At 47.8% G+C, this 18,127-nt stretch overlaps 1 protein-coding gene across 1 annotated transcript; it reads right to left on the reverse strand.

The window, feature by feature from the left end:
- Positions 1 to 11,216: 11,216 nt before the first annotated feature.
- RD3 (RD3 regulator of GUCY2D) lies at positions 11,217 to 13,955 on the reverse strand (the record flags this gene model as incomplete). Its single annotated transcript, XM_081225024.1, has 2 exons — positions 11,217 to 11,508; positions 13,660 to 13,955. The coding sequence occupies 2 exons, from the start codon at positions 13,953 to 13,955 to the stop codon at positions 11,217 to 11,219; spliced, it is 588 nt and encodes a 195-aa protein (XP_081081150.1).
- Between the last annotated feature and the right edge of the window lie 4,172 nt (positions 13,956 to 18,127).

Raw genomic sequence — 18,127 nt, forward strand, 5'->3', positions numbered from 1 at the left:
CAAATGCTTTTGCTGACCCACAGAAATACATTACGTTGTGACCCAGTATACATATACATATATACACAGATGCATAACCAAGGCAAAAGTTTCATGAAGTAATACTTATTCTTATGTGTAGTGCACATTTCTACTGATTGTTTGTCTTCTAAAAGTTCCTGGTCACAGTCCAACACATTGATTTCATAAACCACTCAATAGGTCAGGACCTGAAGTCTGAAAATTCTGACTGATCATTAGAACCACTTGAAAAGCATTTAAAAATATAGATTTCCAGGGCCAACAACTATTTATATGAACAGTCAAGGTCAAGGAAAGAGTGAATCTATGTTTCTCCTCTCTTGAAACACTGCTGTGAGAACAAGCCTGGGTGGTTATTTTTCTGATGATTAACTGATTTTGACCACCAAAGGACTGAGCCATGAGAGTACACATTCTGTGTTATTCAGCATCAGACAATAAATTCTAAGCAGAAGTGTCTCCAGGCAAAGAGAAGAGGTTACTGAAGTGTCCAGGGCTGTGCTTCTGGCAGCTCTGAGTTTGCTGCATTGTTCCTGGTGGGTAGGATCCTGCTGGGAAAGAATCAGTTTTCCAGGAATCTAGAGAAGTAGGTTAAAGTCACTGCCACAGAGGCGGGAGGCCTCTGCAGCTGATGAGAAAGGGGTTCACGTTCTGGTATGACCTTGGGAAAGTCATGAATGATCTAAAACTCTGCCTCCTAATCCACAAAGTGGGAAGAAAAGTGCCTATCTGGCTGTGTCATTTGTGAGGGTCAGTGAGGTGCTGGTGCCTGGCACACGCTGTAAGTGTCCCAAGACGGCAGGGGGCTTCCTTGCTGCCCTTGGCGGTGGTTTGCCGTTTGAAGTTGGCCAAGTCACTGAGGTCCCGGGCACACTGGAAACAGTGCTGCTGGCTCGTCTACCTCCCAGGGTTGGTGTGAAGGTCAAATGAGGAAATGGACGGAAGGAAGAAAATGTGATGTGCTGTTAAGAGGAGGCGCCCAGAACAGAGCTGGGGAACAGAACCTATGCCGTGGCGACAGGCCCTGAGGACCCAGAGGTTAGGTGAGCAGGTGCAGAGCAAGAGCACACACGTGCCACGTGTCCCAGCAAGGAGCCTCTGAACACGTGGGGTGGGACGCAGGGAATAACCCCCTTCTGGTTGCAGGCGCTGCGTGTGCCTTAATCTCAACTCATCCCACCACAACAACGTTATGGAAATATTATTACTCAAATGAGAAAACTGAGACTCAACCAGGGTGAATAACCGGCCAAGGTCACGCAGCTTGTAGATGACACGGTAGATGCCCCACTTGTGCAGCTGGGAGAGGATGGGATGCTACAGCAGCTGCTGCCCAAACTTGCCATTGGGGGTGCCCTGGACGCTTGGGGCTGGGAGAACCAGTGCACTGCTCACCCGTGGGGACCCGGCAGCCAGCTGGATGGGCCCTCTAGCTGAGCCTCCCATGACCACCAGGGGGCATTCATGGCACCTTCTGCAGATGAGGAGCTTGGTTCCCAGGACTGGCTTGTGTCTGAAGACTGCCCAGTGTATCAGAGTGTGACACCAGTGACAGCAGCTCCACCCTCCCACTCACCTTTGCCAGCCGCCTCATGGTCATGACACTAGTCACAGGAAGGGAAGAAAGGGTCAGTAGCTCCCCTCCCCAGCCACTCCCGCCCGCCTACTGGATTCCAACTCTCTTTCTCTCTCTCTCTCTCTCATACAGCCTCATGAATAGTTTCTACGACACCAGATAATTGTCATCCTACACAATTGTATTCTTTCAGGTTTGTAACAAACAGCGCTGATTCCATCATCTTCTCCACCTTTCCAGCTGCTATAAAATGGTATTTGCAGGACTCTTTACAAGATACATCTCATCTCATCTCCAAGCATCTCCTGATGCTGCTAAGCAAAGATGATAAACATCTATGGATAAGCAACCTTGCAACCATCTGTCTCTAACATAAGATAACATAGGTCATAGTAATTTCTCCAAAGTGCATCCATCCTCTATTGAGATGAAACCATTCAGGCATGTGGTAAATTCAGATAGATTCAAGATGTGACACCAGAGAATTTCCTGAGTCCCCCAGAAAGAGTAACCTAAAACAGTGGTTCTCAGCCTTGGCTGCACAATGGAATCACCTGGAGAGCTTTAGAAAAACTGATGCCTGGGTCCCATCCCGAGTTTCTGATTTACTTGCTCTCGAGTGCAGCTGGGTGCCAGAGTATTTAAAAGCTTCCTGGATGATCTAATGTGCAGCCAAGCTTGAGAACCACAGATCTAAAAGATTAGGGAAATTGGGCTCAAGAACAATGATTAAAGGACCGGATCTGGTTATTCCAGAGGAAGGAAGGTGACAACTGCTCTTCAGTGTCTCCCATCGACTTTCTGGTATTTGTGCTAATTGAAGGGAAGACTGTCATGAACACCTGTCAGATCTTACATTTGAAAGTTCTTTTATAGTTTGCAAAGCATTTGATCTTATTTTAACCTCTCCACATTCCCGGGAGGTAGGCAGGGTAACCATGCTTACATGAGAAACAGGAGCCTCAAAGAGCTGAGTGATTTGCAAAGACATAAGTGGGAGAACCATTTTGGGAGAACCATTATCCAGAATTTCTGGCAGCCCAAAAGTCCAAACAATTTTATTTGTACTATTAAACTCCTTTGTCCTCCCTGAGGCAGAACAAAATCTGTTCATGGGTAAAAGATAGGAAACCTTTTAAGAGAAGATGAAGTGACAGAGAAAAAACCAACCAAAATGAAAAGTTCCTCAGAAAGCAGATAACAGGGAGCTGTCTTCATATGAGGGACAAAGAGCAGTGGTTATTGCTGTATTTTTTCCTGTGTATATAGGGCAGAAGATTAATATGGCAACAGAAGGTTAGATAAGCGAAGGAACTTTCTAGCTTTCTCATCCATGAGCCCTTCAGCTGGAACCTTGTATGTGGCCCTTGAAACAAGAATAAAGTGGGAGAGGGGACTCTGAATTACCTCAGTGTGGGATTGAAGGTAATATTAAGTTCTTTGAAAGAACCAAAATGATTTTTACAAGAGTCAGTAACAAGGAAAACCATTTTAATATTAAGCTTTTCATATTTGCAAAGAATAGGTCTCTGAGAGCTTTGAGATATTAGGTTGCTCTCATTCACAGCTAGAGTAAACTTTGGAAGCTGTTGTTTTTTCTTTTCTTTTTTTTTTTTCAGTATGCGGGCCTCTCACTGTTGTGGCCTCTCCCGTTGCGGAGCACAGGCTATGGACGCGCAGGCTCAGCGGCCATGGCTCACGGGCCTAGCCGCTCCGTGGCGTGTGGGATCTTCATGGGCCTAGCCGCTCCGTGGCATGTGGGATCTTCCCGGACCGGGGCATGAACCCGTGTCCCCTGCATCAGCAGGTGGACTCTCAACCACTGCGCCACCAGGGAAGCCCTGGAAGCTGTTTTTTTGCAAGAACATCTTATGTGTTTTCCCATCCACTTTCTTTTAGCAACAGCATCCCCCCTTTTCACTTCACGGGATCCTAGTGGAGCTGCATTCTGGTGCTCCAGGCCCTCAGGTGGGCTCATGAATCACCAGCAATGGTAAATGGTCCAAGGGTGGCATGCATCCCAAGCAGGTGCTGTCACGGCATGTGTTGGTCACAGATCAGTAGCCCTAGCATCTGCAAAGAAAACCCCCAAATCTCAGTGGTTTAACAAATCAATGTGTATTTGTAATTCACATAAGTCCAATGTGGCCTTCCATGTGGTCATTCAGGGACCCAGACTCCTTTCATCCTGTGGCTCTCCTCTCTTTGGGAGCCTCAGAGCCCTCTCTATTCAGCTAGAAAATGGGAAAAGAGGACAGAGAATCACTTTGGGGAGGTTTTTATGGACCAAACGAGAAGTGGAGCCTTCCACATCTGCTCATATTCCATTGGCCAGACTCACTCACATGGCAGGGGAGGCTGGAATGCCATCTAGTTGTGATCCCAAGAGAAGGAAGAAGCAGGCTTGGTGACCTGCTAGCCAGGCTCTGCCACAGGGCCTTTCTCTGGGATTGGTATATGGAGGTTGAGGTGCTAAACTGGGGTCATGTCAGCCTGGAGCACCAGCAGCCGTCTTTCCTGGATGCAGAGGGGAAGTGTGACCTCCTAGAAGAAAAGTAAACCACCACACAGAGGGAGGCAGAGCTAGGAGAGGGAGGGCAAGAAAAGAAGCAGAAAGGGGTCAGGGAGGAGGAGGGGAGGGGAGGAGAGAGAATACATTCTGCTGCATGAACTCCCCTGGTCACTAACAACCCTGGAATTCTCAATTATGGATGCCATCAGGACCAGCTACATGATTTGCAGCTATATAAGTGCAAAATTAACCTAGGAGCCCCTATTAAAAAATTATGAATTTCAAGGCAGTGACAGCAATGCATTAAACCAAATAAGGGGCCTTTCTGCGTGCAGGGACCCGTATGACTGCACAGGTCACACACCCACAGAGCTGGCCCTGGGGGTTACAGATCCCTTTGGTGCTTCTGCCAGTTTGATCGGGGTTTCTCTCACCATCAACTAAAACTCCTGATTGCCCTAGACTCTGTTCCCAAGAGGCTGTAAGCTCTCCAGTTTTGGAAATGATAAGAACTCTGCAGTGTGTTCATAGTCCTAGGGTGGAGCTCTGTATACAGTGATGTCACTAGATGCTGATTGCCTGGAGGCAGTCCGTAGGCAGGGCCCAGCTGAGCTCTGGAGCTTTCTTTTGGTTCTAGGATTCTATGAATCTACCTAGAGATGTATATGTCTTTTGGCAAGAGATACGTTTCCCAAGTTTGTGTATACTTTAGTTCTTTGTAAATTAGATTCTACTTTCAGTACTTACTCTTTAAGGAACTCCATGGGGAATCGTTTTGTCAGGCCAAGAACCATTCCTTTCAAAAGCACAGATTCTCCTAAATCGCATTTGCCTAAAGTGGAGCACACGCGTGCTGTTACCTAACCCCCTGCTCTCAGTTCCACAACCAATGCACGCTCCGAAGAGCCGTCTCCAAAGGCTCCAGCTCTGCCCCAATATCTCTGCATACCACCCAGCCCTCACCTCCAGACAAAATCAAGGTTTCACCAAAGAGGTTGAATCACACATGTACCCCTCTCTCCGACCCCTAATGGAGGTGACTGGATTACATGGCACTCTGTGGCTTCCCTTAGGGAAATGTTCCTGGTCATTTCTGTGTCATCTTCTGGCTCCCAGAAAGAATTAATGTAAGCATTTATCTGGTCAACCTGACTAGAGTTGATCTAGACCCGAGCACAGGGAAAGGACAGTATTTCTAGAGTCCTTCCCTGATCCTGTCTCTCCACAGAGAATCTGTTTCTAGGAAGGTCAAAATGTTTAGTAGAAGTATCTCTCTCAAGACCCACATTGAGCAAGGAAGGGCACTGGCAAAATAAGGGATTACAGTCGTCCCCCAGTTTCCCCAGGGGTTGGTTCCAGGACCCCCAGGAATACCCAAATCTGTGGATGCTCAAGTCTCTTATACAAAATGGCATAGTATTTGCATAAAATGTAACACACTTTAAATCATCTCTGGATTACTTACAATACCTAATACATTGTAAGTGCTATGTAACTAGTTGTAAATGAAAGGTAAATGCTGCATAAATAGTTACCAGTGCATGGCAAATTCAAGTTTCGCTTTTTGGAAATTTCTGGAATTTTTTCCCCCAGATCCATGGTTGGTTGAACCTGGGGATGTGAAGCCCATGGATCCAGAGGGCTGTCTTTATAGCACTCTGGATTCATTTTAAGACCACACACACCTAGATTATTTTGATCAAAAGTGCCCTTGGGAAATCTCACCTCCTCCAGGAAGCCTTCCAGAGTAATTCAGAGAAGAGTCAAAAGCTGTTTCGTCTTGTCTGTCTGGAACACCTACAGGTAACCACACCCCTGCCCCGTCTCCTTTATGGTGACTACACATAGAGGCGCTCAGTAAATATTTGATGAATGAATGAATGAATTCTTAAGAAGTGTATTGACCTCTTACTATGTGCCTGGCATATCTTGGGAGATACAAACTCAAGTCAGACATGGACCCTGGCCTCACAGAACAAACAATCTAATGAATGATGTCGATACATCATAAACCCCTCAATTCTCACTCACAGCTTCACTCAGCCCCTGTCCTGTGTGAGCTCCAAGTTGGTGTTCACATGCACCCACGCATTAAGGCACATTTTAAAGTACATACTCTGTGCCCAGAAGGTGGTGGAGACCCAGAAATGAAAGACCTGGTTCCTGCACTTAAGGATTTCACAAACTATTGGTGGCAGTGGCCTGGCAGGGAGGGGGAGGAATGAACAGAAAACCACATACATTTCCATCACTGTGTGGTAAGTACAGTGATGAGGATTTTGGGGCTGTTCTGAGTGCACATAGGATCTATAACACTGAGAAGCAGTGAGGCATGTGGAAGGAAGCCTGGCTTCCAGCCCACGTGGGCCCCTTGCTTGTAACCTGAGATAAAACATAATGCACCTCACCACAGGGTCACGAACAAATGAGATAAGGTGGGTAAACTGTAAAGGACCATTCAAATGTTAATTTTTAAAGGAATTTTCTTGCTGACAAAGCCATTTCTGTCCATAGCAATATTGTTGGACTGGCTCATTTGAATAAAAGATGTATTTCTCCCATCCCTGAAGCTGCATTTTGGAGCAGCTTAATTTCCTACTGGCTTGATTTCTTTTCTACTAAGGAGAGGCTAACCTCAATCCACTCTGCCCTGTGTTCCAGAGCCTGGATACTTAGAGCCTCGCAGAGGCCCACAGCCCCAAGCAAGGGCCAGAAGTAGTTCTAAGCAGTTAGCTTCAGGACTTGGCTACACGGAGAGGAATGACTTGTTCCTGGAATGGAATTCTCCCCCACACACCAGATGCTAGCTGGGAGGGGAGACCGGGCTAGGGAACTTCCAAGCTTGACTGCAGGGCTTTGGGAATGTTTCATTTGTTCCAGCAAGGGATTTGTAACTGGAACACAACACAGTCAAATGTGCTAGAAAACACTACAACTTCTCTTAGCTTTTGAATGCCTTTCTCTGTAATACAAAAACTCTTGGACATCTTTAGAAACTTTAAAAAATCATTTTGCTGTTTTTGCCTTGATTATGATAAAGTCATGATTTTTAGTCAGTGTTTTTATTTTTAGATTAGCATCTTACGAAATATAATAATGCTAATTTAATACAATAGGTAATAATATTCTTAAAGAAACAGATGCCAATTTCTCTATTTAACAAATGAAGCGAGGTGTTAAACTGATTTAAAATAACTGTCTAAAAATGATGACTAAATTTTCAAATCACCTATTGTGTTTCATTGGGGAACCACATGAATATTAAGACAGACTGAAATTTCACTACGTGTTGAATGATGGCATCAAAAACAGATAAAGTTTTTTCACTACCTACTATAGAATTCTTGAGATTTCTCTCGAGTTATTTTGATAAATTTTAGTGTTTTGTTTCTAAATGGCAAGAAAAGAGGAGAAGGTTTTTCAATTGCTGTTTGCATGTGTGTCTCAAAAAAGAAGACACATAGGGCTTCCCTGGTGGTGCAGTGGTTAAGAATCTGTCTGCCAATGCAGGGGACACGGGTTCAAGCCCTGGTCCGGGAAGATCCCACATGTCACGGAGCAACAAAGCCCATGCGCCACAACTACTGAGCCTGCGCTCTAGAACCCGAAAGCCACAACTACTGAGCCTGTGTGCTACAACTACTGAAGCCCGCACGCCTAGAGCCCACGCTCCACAACAAGAGAAGCCACCGCAATGAGAAGCCCACGCACGGCAACGAAGAGTAGCCTCAACTTGCCGCAACTAGAGAAAGCCTGCACACAGCAACGAAGACCAAACACAGCCAAAAATAAATAAATTTAAAAAAATAAGACACATAGATGTGAAGAGTATTTTCACCAAATGAAAAGTCAAATTAGATATACTGTCTATATTGATTTTTTTTTTTTTTTTTTTTTGCGGCACGCGGGCCTCTCACTGTTGTGGCCTCTCCCGTTGCGGAGCATAGGCTCTGGACGCACAGGCTCAGCAGCCATGGCTCACTGGCCTAGCCGCTCCGCGGCACGTGGGATCTTCCCCGACTGGGGCATGAATCCGTGTCCCCTGCATCGGCAGGCGGACTCTCAACCACTGTGCCACCAGGGAAGCCCTATATTGATTTTTGATGTTACTTTTCAGGGTATTAGAGAATTTTGCTTGCTCTGGAAGAACTTTAATCAAATGAAAAAAACAAGGATCTGAGTAAAGAGCATCCTTAGGCTAATTTGCAGAATTGTTATCATTTATGTGCAGCCATTAACTTATTGCATACTAACACTCATGTTTCATAAGCACTCTTTTAAAACAACATTTTATTATGGAATTAAATAAACACTATATGACCAAGAATAAAACAGACTACAACTTTCTTGTCAATATGTGGGGCTTGATTAGATCCTCATTCAAAGAAATAAACTACAAAGATCATTGGTTGGGAATAGGGAAATTTGAATATGGTTTGGGTATTAGATGATACTAAGGAATTACTGTTAATTTTGGAGGGAGTGATAGTATTGTATTGTAGTTACACAGGAAATTTTTCTTATTTCTTTGCAGTGTATCCTGAAGTATTCAGGGGTAAAGTATTATGATGTCTAGGATTTATTTTAAAATACTTCACCAAAAAATAGAAAAGCAAATACGGCAACATGTTAATAACTTTTAAACCTTGTGGATGGGCATATGGAAACTCCCTACACTTTCCCCTCTACTTTTCTGTGTCTGAAAATGTTCATAAGGTGAAACAAGTGAATAAAAAATAAACCACAAAGCAAAATAAAATGTAATTATGGAGTGGTCTCACACCCACTGGCTCCCTCTAGTGGCCAGTGGTGTTGCGCTGAGTGCAAACAGACTACCCAGTCTGGAACGCTCAACATATCCCCTCCAACTGCCACCAGCCACTCTCACACTCACAAGGAGGCTCTCAAACTGCTTTGTTCTTTCATTTGTTGTTATTGGGCTTGTAAGACTAGAAATTGAGGCCTCATTACTCCCTTTAATGACCTGAGTCCAGAGGAGTAACCTCATGGGTTTGAGTGCCACCAGCTGGGATTCCCTGCAGTAGGATGACTGGGGTCTGAAGCTGGTGGGAGTCTGTCTGAGTTGACTGAGGTGGGCAGGAAAGGCTTTCATGGGAGGCCAAAATTTGTTTATACCAGTTGTTCTTGTTGTTACAGTACTTTAAGTACACACCAGCCAATAAAACTTAAGTGCAGAACTCCTGTCAGACAACCCACACATGTCACCAAAAAAGTGAACACAGCTTGCACCTACATTAAAAGTTTGGCAATTGAATGAACTTATTTGTGTCTTAGAATATATAAGATGTTTAAGGTGTGTATGTTTATTTAAGTGATTCTCAACTTTCACCGATCGTGTTAATGAGCCAATCAACTCCCTCATCATGATGGCGCTGGATGAGAGGTTTTCCACCATCCTATGATTCTCTGTCCAGATATGAGTGAAAATATCCAAAACAAGATCATTAAAAAAAATTTTTTTTTCCCACTAAGCTTTGTCAGGGAATATATAGATTTTACCCCTGTTGATTTGTCTCCTCCTGGCATTTTATTTAGACTAACATTAAGACTCACTTGCATTTTCTGAGCATGCACTGAGAGTTGGGGGCAGACATGTCCGCACCCATCCCCCCACACCCAGCTTCAGCCCAGAGTGTGTGGGGATGCTGCTTGGTCCAGGTTTGCCATTGTTGGTCCACACATTGGATAATCCACATGCCCATCATCAAGATCTAACCGGTTAGGGGTTCCCTGGTGGCTCAGTGGTTAAGAATCCATCTGCCAATGCAGGGGACATGGGTTCGAGCCCTGGTCCAGGAAGATCCCACATGCCATCGAGCAACTAAGCCCGTGCACCACAACTACTGAGTCTGCACTCTAGAGCCCACGAGCCACAACTACTGAGCCCACGTGCCACAACTACTGAAACCCACGTGCCTAGAGCCCGTGATCTGCAACAGGAGAAGCCACCACAAAGAGAAGCCACCGCAGTGAGAAGCCTGCTCACCGCAACGAAGTGTAGCCCCCGCTTGCTGCGAAAAAAGATCTAACCAGTTAGAAATGGAAGGACAGTGAAGCCTGTAAGGAGGTTCCAGACATTTCACTTCTGTGCCTTGAGGTCATTAGAGCTTTGGGCATCGCTTTCTCTGAAGAAAGTCAAAGAGCAGGCACAACCAGATAGAGAAGGGACCCTGGAGTCAAAGACTTGGCTCTCTGGAGCAGTGAGTCAGAAGGCCTTGAAGCTTAGCTTCTGGAAGCAGCTGCTGGGGACTGGCCACCTCCCATGTGATGACACTGTGGAGTGGGGTAATGGCAACCCACCTCTGTCCCCAGCTACTGCAGACCTCCACACCAGTGCCAAAGAGAGAGATGGGTCAGACCACAGGCAGGTGGAGATTAGCCACTGGACCTGTCCCATCAGAGCCCAGGACTCAAGGACTCAGGAGCAGAGACTTACATGTATGGGAGCAGTCTCACCACCCATGGGGATCGGCCTGCAGTTATGGTGGCAGAAGCCTGACCCTCTCTGAGCCTCAGTTTCCTCATTCACTAATTGAGGAGAGTGGACCTGTGATCTCTTTCAACTCTGCCCATCCACCAGGCTGTGACCCACCTGCGGCAGTGAGACAGACCAGTCACCAGCAGAGAATGGACACCAGCCAACAGGTCCCTCATCATTACCCAGGGAGAGGGGGTGAATGGGACATCCCTAAGTTGGGGTAAGAGCTCATGACTTGGCAAAAGACAGGACAACTCTTCCCATTACAGACAGAAGCCGAAGATGGGGAGCGGGTGGTGGTCTGTCTCCCCAGACCCTGAATCTCTGCAGGGCGGGGAAGGGTCCGCTCCAGCCGACTGGTGCAGGGAAGCAGGAGATTGTTGCTGCAGCTCCAAGCCCTGACTCTAGGCCTCGTGGTCCGTGGGAGAGGGCGGGCGGGGAGAGGTTGCTCCGTCTTGAGGGAGTGTCCCGGGACAGGGCGGTCTCTTTGGCCCCGCGTCAGGGGCAGGGCGATGGGGAGGTTGCAGGACCCGGGATGACCCCGGCTTATCATGCCCCGCCCCACCTCCCCCGCCAGGTGGCTCTGCTCCCGGGCAGGAGAGGCGGGGTCAGTCCTCTTTTTGTGCCCGGAACTCGGGCATACTCCAGGTCCGGGGCGGCGGCGGTGCGTCCCGCTCCACGTCCTGGGAGATGGTGCGGATGTCGCTGGCGAAGGGGGTGATGCGCGCGCGGCTCCTGAAGGTGGCCAGGCTGCCGCGGGGCCGCAGGCTCCACTGCCGGGTCAGCTTGTGCGCCTCCTCCTCCTGCTTCATCCTCTCCAGGACTTCCTGCAGCACCGAACGGAAGAGCCAGGACACCTCCTGCACCTCGGGCTCCTGCTCTGCCATCAGCTGCCGGAACCTGGGTGCGGAGGCGGGGAGAACAAGAAGGGGCGCGGTGGGGCTATCGCCCGGGCGTGGCACATGGCCGGCGTCTCACCCCACGGGCGTCCCTGGGCACCCCCGTGGACAATTCCTGTTCCCTCCACTTCCCCACTTCCTGTGAAGTGGATCAGAACCCACCCCACCTCCCTCGTGCTCCAGCCCATCCTGAGTTCCAGCTCTTCCACTTCTGGCCTCCATGAGGCTCCTTGAGACTCAGCTTCCTCGTCTGTAAACTGGGGTATTCATAGCTAACTTTTTGTGAGGTTTAATGCGCTAAATCTGTAAAGATCCTGGCAGTCGCCTCGGGTTATCGATGCAGTAGTAGCGACGGACGCCCACTGCTCTCTGGGACTTTTCTGGCTAACACTCTCCCACCCTTCTGCCCTCACTGGCCAGCATGATCTCTCTGAAATGTATGTCCGATTACGTCACTGCCCTGTGATATTCCTTCTGTAGCTTCCCGCCACCTCCTGGCTGAGGGTGAGCTGTTTGGCCATGCACACCGGGCTCCCTGCTACTTCCCTTGTCTGTGTTGCAGCCAGGAGTGTAGCCCCAGGTTCTCCTGGATGCCAAGCTGTTTCCTTTGCCAAAAATGTCTCTGGCTTGGAGCTCCAGAATGAAGGATAGCTAGCAAGTCCGTGTGATACCTAATTTCCTCCACCATATTAAGAGTCAGGACTTCTCAGACCTTTCAGCAGTGAGACAGGAAATGTGATGGGACAATCATCATATGAGCATCCCCAGCCTCCCCCTCATGTATGAGGTTTGGTTGCTTTGCCAGCCTAGATTCTCTCAGCACCACTCCCATGACCATCCCCACCCCTGTGTCCAGGGTGCTTCTGGAACTAGATACATTTGGGGGGCTTCCATGGTGCAGAATAAGAAAAATGGGGGAGGGTAAGATTCCCAGCCTGGAGGAAGAAGCGGGGGGTGGTAAAAGACTACAAAACCCAAAGCGGTATGAATAGGACTGAAGAAGGAGCAGTTTTTAAGGGGAATTTTGAAGAAGAAGGTGTACAATAGATGCATTTGTTGGTTAAAGAGATGGGTGAGGGAAGATTTGGGGATACTAAGGGGGACTTTAAGATGTTTTACTGTGGATCTGTATTCCTTTACTAGTGTTCAAGAAATGCAGGTAAAGAACTTTAGTTTTGAAATTACTTTTGGCTCTTGGACTCTGCTTCCTTGATTTCAACACACATCCAACTGAGACTGGACCGTGTAGGTCACAGCTTTTCTAAGGTTACACTGATATGCAGGAACGTGATTGTACTCAAGCTCTAAATGTCCAGTGCCCTAGGGCTCTGAAACCTTCACACGCAAGCGCACGCACACACACGCACACACACACACACATCCCTTAGACAAGCTAGTGTGAAATAGGATAATTGAGAAACCAGTTTTGGAGAGCTTATATGGGGAAACCTCTCTCAGAAGGTAACATGGAAGATGAAAGAGAAAAGATGAAAGAGAGGGAGCCAGCCACATTACAACCAGGATGATAACAGTCCAGGGTGGGAGAACAGAAAGCTAGAAGGCCTGGGGTTCTCTCCTATCAAAACTCACATGTTGTTTTTGTTTGGGAAACATATTGGTTTGGTTATTTTTTGCACTGTTGGAAGCAGGAGGGGAGGCGAGCTGGGCGCAGGCTGGGATGTGGGTGTTTTGGCAGGAGATGGGACGCCCTCTAGCGGGGCTTCGGACCTGTGGCCTGAGATTAGCTGTGAACACTTTGGGGCCCGACGCATGCAGGTCAGGGATCTGGGGGTTCTGAAGCTAGTGGTGACCCCAAACAGAACACAGACTGTACATTTACCAGTAGGTTTGTTTTTTAGACCACGGTTTCTACTGAAAATAAACCTGAGTTCTTTTCTGCAAACAAAAACAAAAACAAAAACCTCACGTGCCTCCGGGAGCTGCCTCCCACCTCCCTCTGAGCCCCACGCCCTGGCCTGGGCTTCCATGGCCTCTTTCAGATTCTTCCCCCTGTCTTGTTCCTTTTAACAGATACCTGTGCCACCCAGGCCCCAGGCTCCAGTCCTGGTAGCCTCAGGCCCCTGTCACTGCTGCCACCCTCCCTGGAGCCTGCAGCCCAACCGCTGCTCCCTGTCCCAGTGCCAGGAGTTACCTGAGGATGGCGGGCCCACAGTAGGATGGGTGGATCTTGGCGCAGACGTCCTCTAGTTGCAGCCTCTCCCCGGGGCTGAGGTCGTAGGTGGGCCGGGGCGCGCTGGCCAGCCAGCTGTAGTCCACTCCGGTACAGACCTTCCTGACGGCATTGCTGCGCTCCCACTGCTGCCTCTCAGCCTCTCGCATCTGCCCCTCCAGCTCCACCATGAGCGTCTCCAGCACCATCTGAGCCGGACTCCGAGACGACAGCCGTGGCGGAGCCTCGTTCCACCGGAGCCAAGGGATGAGGGACATGGCCCCCCCAGGCCCTGCCGAGACAGGGCAGGAGTGTGTCTTCCTTGGGCCCCTCTGTCACTTAGGGTGTCAAGAACAAGGGGGAGGGAGCTGAGACCCGAGTGAGAAGACTGCTCCCCCCTCACAGCTGGGTGGCCTCAAGTAAGTCATTTAACCTCTCTGAGCAGTCATTTCTAATTCTGTAAGACAAGGTAATCTTGCTGTGAGAAGCAGTTGTGAATAAACTCGGGAAGTTCCAAGCACCACATAAAAGTAAGATAATTTCATGGTTATAAAAATCCATGAAGCATCCAGATGATTGAGACTCCTGAATCCTTGCTAACTCCAAACAAAGACGGAAACAAACTGTTAAAAACAAGACAACAGGCCCAAAATGGAGTCACTTATGCTAAGCCCCACATCACCAAACCAAGACTTAATTACAGTTGCGGCTCTTCCAGAAATGGAATCTCAAACCAGTCAATCAGGAATCACCTGATCAACACTAGTTAAGTAATCTGCCTGATAGACCTCTGCCATCCCCTAAAGGAAAGCAACAACCAACCTGCTTTTTTTTGCCTAGTATAATGTCCTTGTTCTCACTCCCTTCTGCCTATAAAACTGTCTCATTTTGTACAGCTCCTCAGAGCTCCTTGATATATGCTAGATTGGATGCTGCCCAATTCAAATAGATTTTTTGCTCAAATAAACTCTTAAAAATTTTTTAATATGCCTCAGTTTACCTTTTAACAATAGTGTATGGCTGATCATAATCTTATCTCTATGATTTAAGGGGAAATACGTACACACACACACACACACACACACTCAGAACATATGTCTACATCTTGTATCAACATAACAGGAAAACACCCTAAGTTTCTAAATGTCCCCAACCTGTTGCTGAAGGAAGCTTAGGATATTATCCTGTAAATGATACAACTTAGCCACCATTCGTTCATTCATTTATTCATCATACATCAATCAGAAGCATGAATTAAGCACAGTGTACATATCTGTGGAGGAACACAAACGTGAAATCATGTCTGGACCCTGCTCTACAGCAGACACAAGACTTGATGTGTAGAAACCATAACATCAGTGGAAAGAAAGAAATGTGACTGGTGAAGCATAGAGTCAGTATTGCTGGGGTGGGGGAGGGGAAGGAGTGACTCTGGATGATGAAAGGGGTCCTAGAGGGCTTTGTGGATGAGAGAAGGCTGATGGGTAAGTGCAGGCTTCAGACACATGCACTGATGGAGATGTCCCAGGTGGAGGATCCAGCCATGGTGCAAGGTGAGATGTGTGCAAGAAGCATCAGGTGTGACTGCAGGGACCCTAACTCATCATAGTATTCCCACAGGGTCTTGCTCAGTACAGGTTTTGTGAATGACTGATTGACTAGATGAATGAATGAGTGAATGGATGGATGGATGGATGAACAGGTGAGCGAGTGAATGGACTGCCATCTCAGGCATGCCCTGCTGCCTGCCGGAAGTGGGTTTGTGCCTCTAACAACAGGCAAGCTCCATTCCTGGGCTAAAACCTGAAGTGGGTCTTTGAGGTGGTCCCCCTCCCCCTCCTATACCCTTCCCCCCTTCAAGCAGCTCCCCCTTCCATGAGCCAATGGTCCTCTTCCTGCCTAGACCCTCCAGTTGCAGAGAACAGAGATTCAATGAACTCAGTCTCAACAACATGGCCATGAGGCACGTGTCACCTTCTGGGGACATATGTATTTTCAGGCAGCTCTCCCACCACCCTGCACCCATGATGCTTAGCCCAGAGAAATGAATTGTTAAATGCTGGAGAATCAGACACAAATGGGAAAATTATTATGAGGTAGCAGTAGCCTTCTGGAGTGGCACAAATCAAGCTTCCGACTTACACATGGAGACTTGAAAACAACCAGTTTCCTTAGCAACCATGGTACTTAGAAAATCTAATAAGGTTCATCCTCCACTTAGTCTGAGCATATCACCAATGGAGGCCTCAGATTATACCCCGACTCCTTTCTGCGAGGTTGGGAGGGAAGGACAGACCATCAGACCCTGCTATTGGGGTCAGGGGCAATTAGGACCTTTTCTTCTCAGCCTTCACTGCTTCATGGGTCCAGAATAATGTATTTGGGCAATAATGTGGGGAAGGGGTTGGGAGATGGAGGTGGGTTCTGTCTCGTCCTGAGAGCCGTGAGCCCCAGGAACCTCTGCCTAAGGCCAAGGGATCCAATCAATCAGGCAGAGAGATGTTGTAACTGAATATGTTGTTTCTCCCGGACCATGTGTGTTTTTAAAAGAACACAAGTCAGGTGGATGCTTGACACCAAAAGAGTGAATGGTGTAATTTCAGGTGTTCATTCAGCTCCACTGACGGCATCTCAAAATATGGCTCATGGTCTCAGCAGGGGCTGCTGCCTATGCTGGGCCATTTCATAGCTCCATGCCTTGGTCAGTGCCCCTCCTTAGCATAGACATTTAGTTTTAGGGTCAACTCCCCTCTGAAGCCTTTTCTGATACTCCCACCTCACAGGTAGATATGACTACTCTCTACCTTGCACCCTGACTGAGTTTGGCACAGACATATTTCATAGCACCAGGAATACTTTATGGAGTGTGACTATCTACCTCCCCTGACACTGTGTGTCCTATGTAGGCAGAGACTGTGCTTCAATCACCCTTCCATCCCTGGTGCTGGGTACATAGGGCAGTAGGTTCTTAATAAATGCCAAATGAATGAGTGAATGCATGCATATCAAAGAGCAAGCCCCATGGCTCTGACCTACCCCAAATAAGAGAGCATTTGTCAGGGGTCAAGGGAAGACAATCTCTCCTCTGGCCCTCATGGCTCCACATTCTCCCCAACACCTGGAGATTCCACCAAGATCTTGTGAATACCTGATGGGGGCCTTGGGCAGCCCTGTGACTTAGCTATGGGGCCACACTCCTTGGTCTACCGGCCACGTTGATTCACTTCCTGGAGCCACCGTCTCGGAACTCGTGTGGGTGCCCTACCCCGGCCTTCCTTGAGTTGTGGCTGTTTGCTGGGGCTGTGTCAGAGGTGGTCTCCTCATTTTAATGACCCTCATCCTCTCACATGTTTCCGATTACTACCTGAATGTTGAGAGTTCCCAAATCAAAATCCATAACCCAGTTGTCCTCCAAGCTCCAGGTCAGGGTCTCCACATGCCTCCTGGACACCTCCCCTTGTAGGTTCCACTTGCATTTCAACACAAGCTCCCCATCTCCCTCCCCATTGGCTGATGCTTCTCCCCGGTTGCCAGCTTGGTGGGGGGCATAGCTTAGTTGCCCAAACTGATGCACCATCCCTGCCATGTCCCTTTGCCTCATCTGTCAAATCCTCTATCCAATTCCTACTGATTCTCCCAAATCTGTTCACTCTCCCTTCATTATTTCAAGCCTTGACCATCTGCCAGATATATTTACAGCTGCCGCCTAACTAGAAACCCAGGGCTGATCCCCCCAATCCAATCTCCACTCTATTTTCTTTTCACTATGGTGAAAAAAAAAAAAACCATAAAATTTACCAGCAGAAGCATTTTTAAGTGTGCAGTACAGTAGTGTTAACAATGTGTTTGTTGTTGTGCAGTAGAACTCTGGAACTTTGTCACCTTGCAAAACTGAAATCCTATACCCGTTAAACAGCAATTTCCACTCTTTTCTGAAGTGTGATCTTTCTAAATCATAAAACTGATCATGTCACAATTTTGTTTTCATTTGATACCATAACACAGTGCATGGGATCTGTGAGCTGTATAAGGGCCCCCTATACAGCTGCCCCCTACACCCCAAAAGTATCATTGGCTTCAAAATAGAAATAGAAATCTACAAACTTGAAATTAATAAATTAATAGTAATTCCAAATCCGAGTTATAAAACTCCTTTCAACTTTTTTATTAAAAAATAACTGTAGGGCTTCCCTGGTGGCGCAGTGGTTGAGAGTCCGCCTGCCGATGCAGGGGACATGGGTTTGTGCCCCGGTCTGGGAAGATTCCACATGCCGCGGAGCGGCTGGGCCCGTGAGCCATGGCTGCTGAGCCTGCGCGTCCGGAGCCTGTGCTCCGCAACGGGAGAGGCCACAACAGTGAGAGGCCCGCGTACTGCAAAAAAAACAGAAACAAAAACAAAAAAAACTGTAATGTGGGTTCATTTGATGATGTTTGATGCGACGTGGAGCAA

Source organism: Mesoplodon bidens, assembly GCF_964165515.1.
Source record: "Mesoplodon bidens genome assembly, chromosome: 2".
Taxonomy (NCBI): Eukaryota; Metazoa; Chordata; class Mammalia; order Artiodactyla; family Ziphiidae; genus Mesoplodon; species Mesoplodon bidens.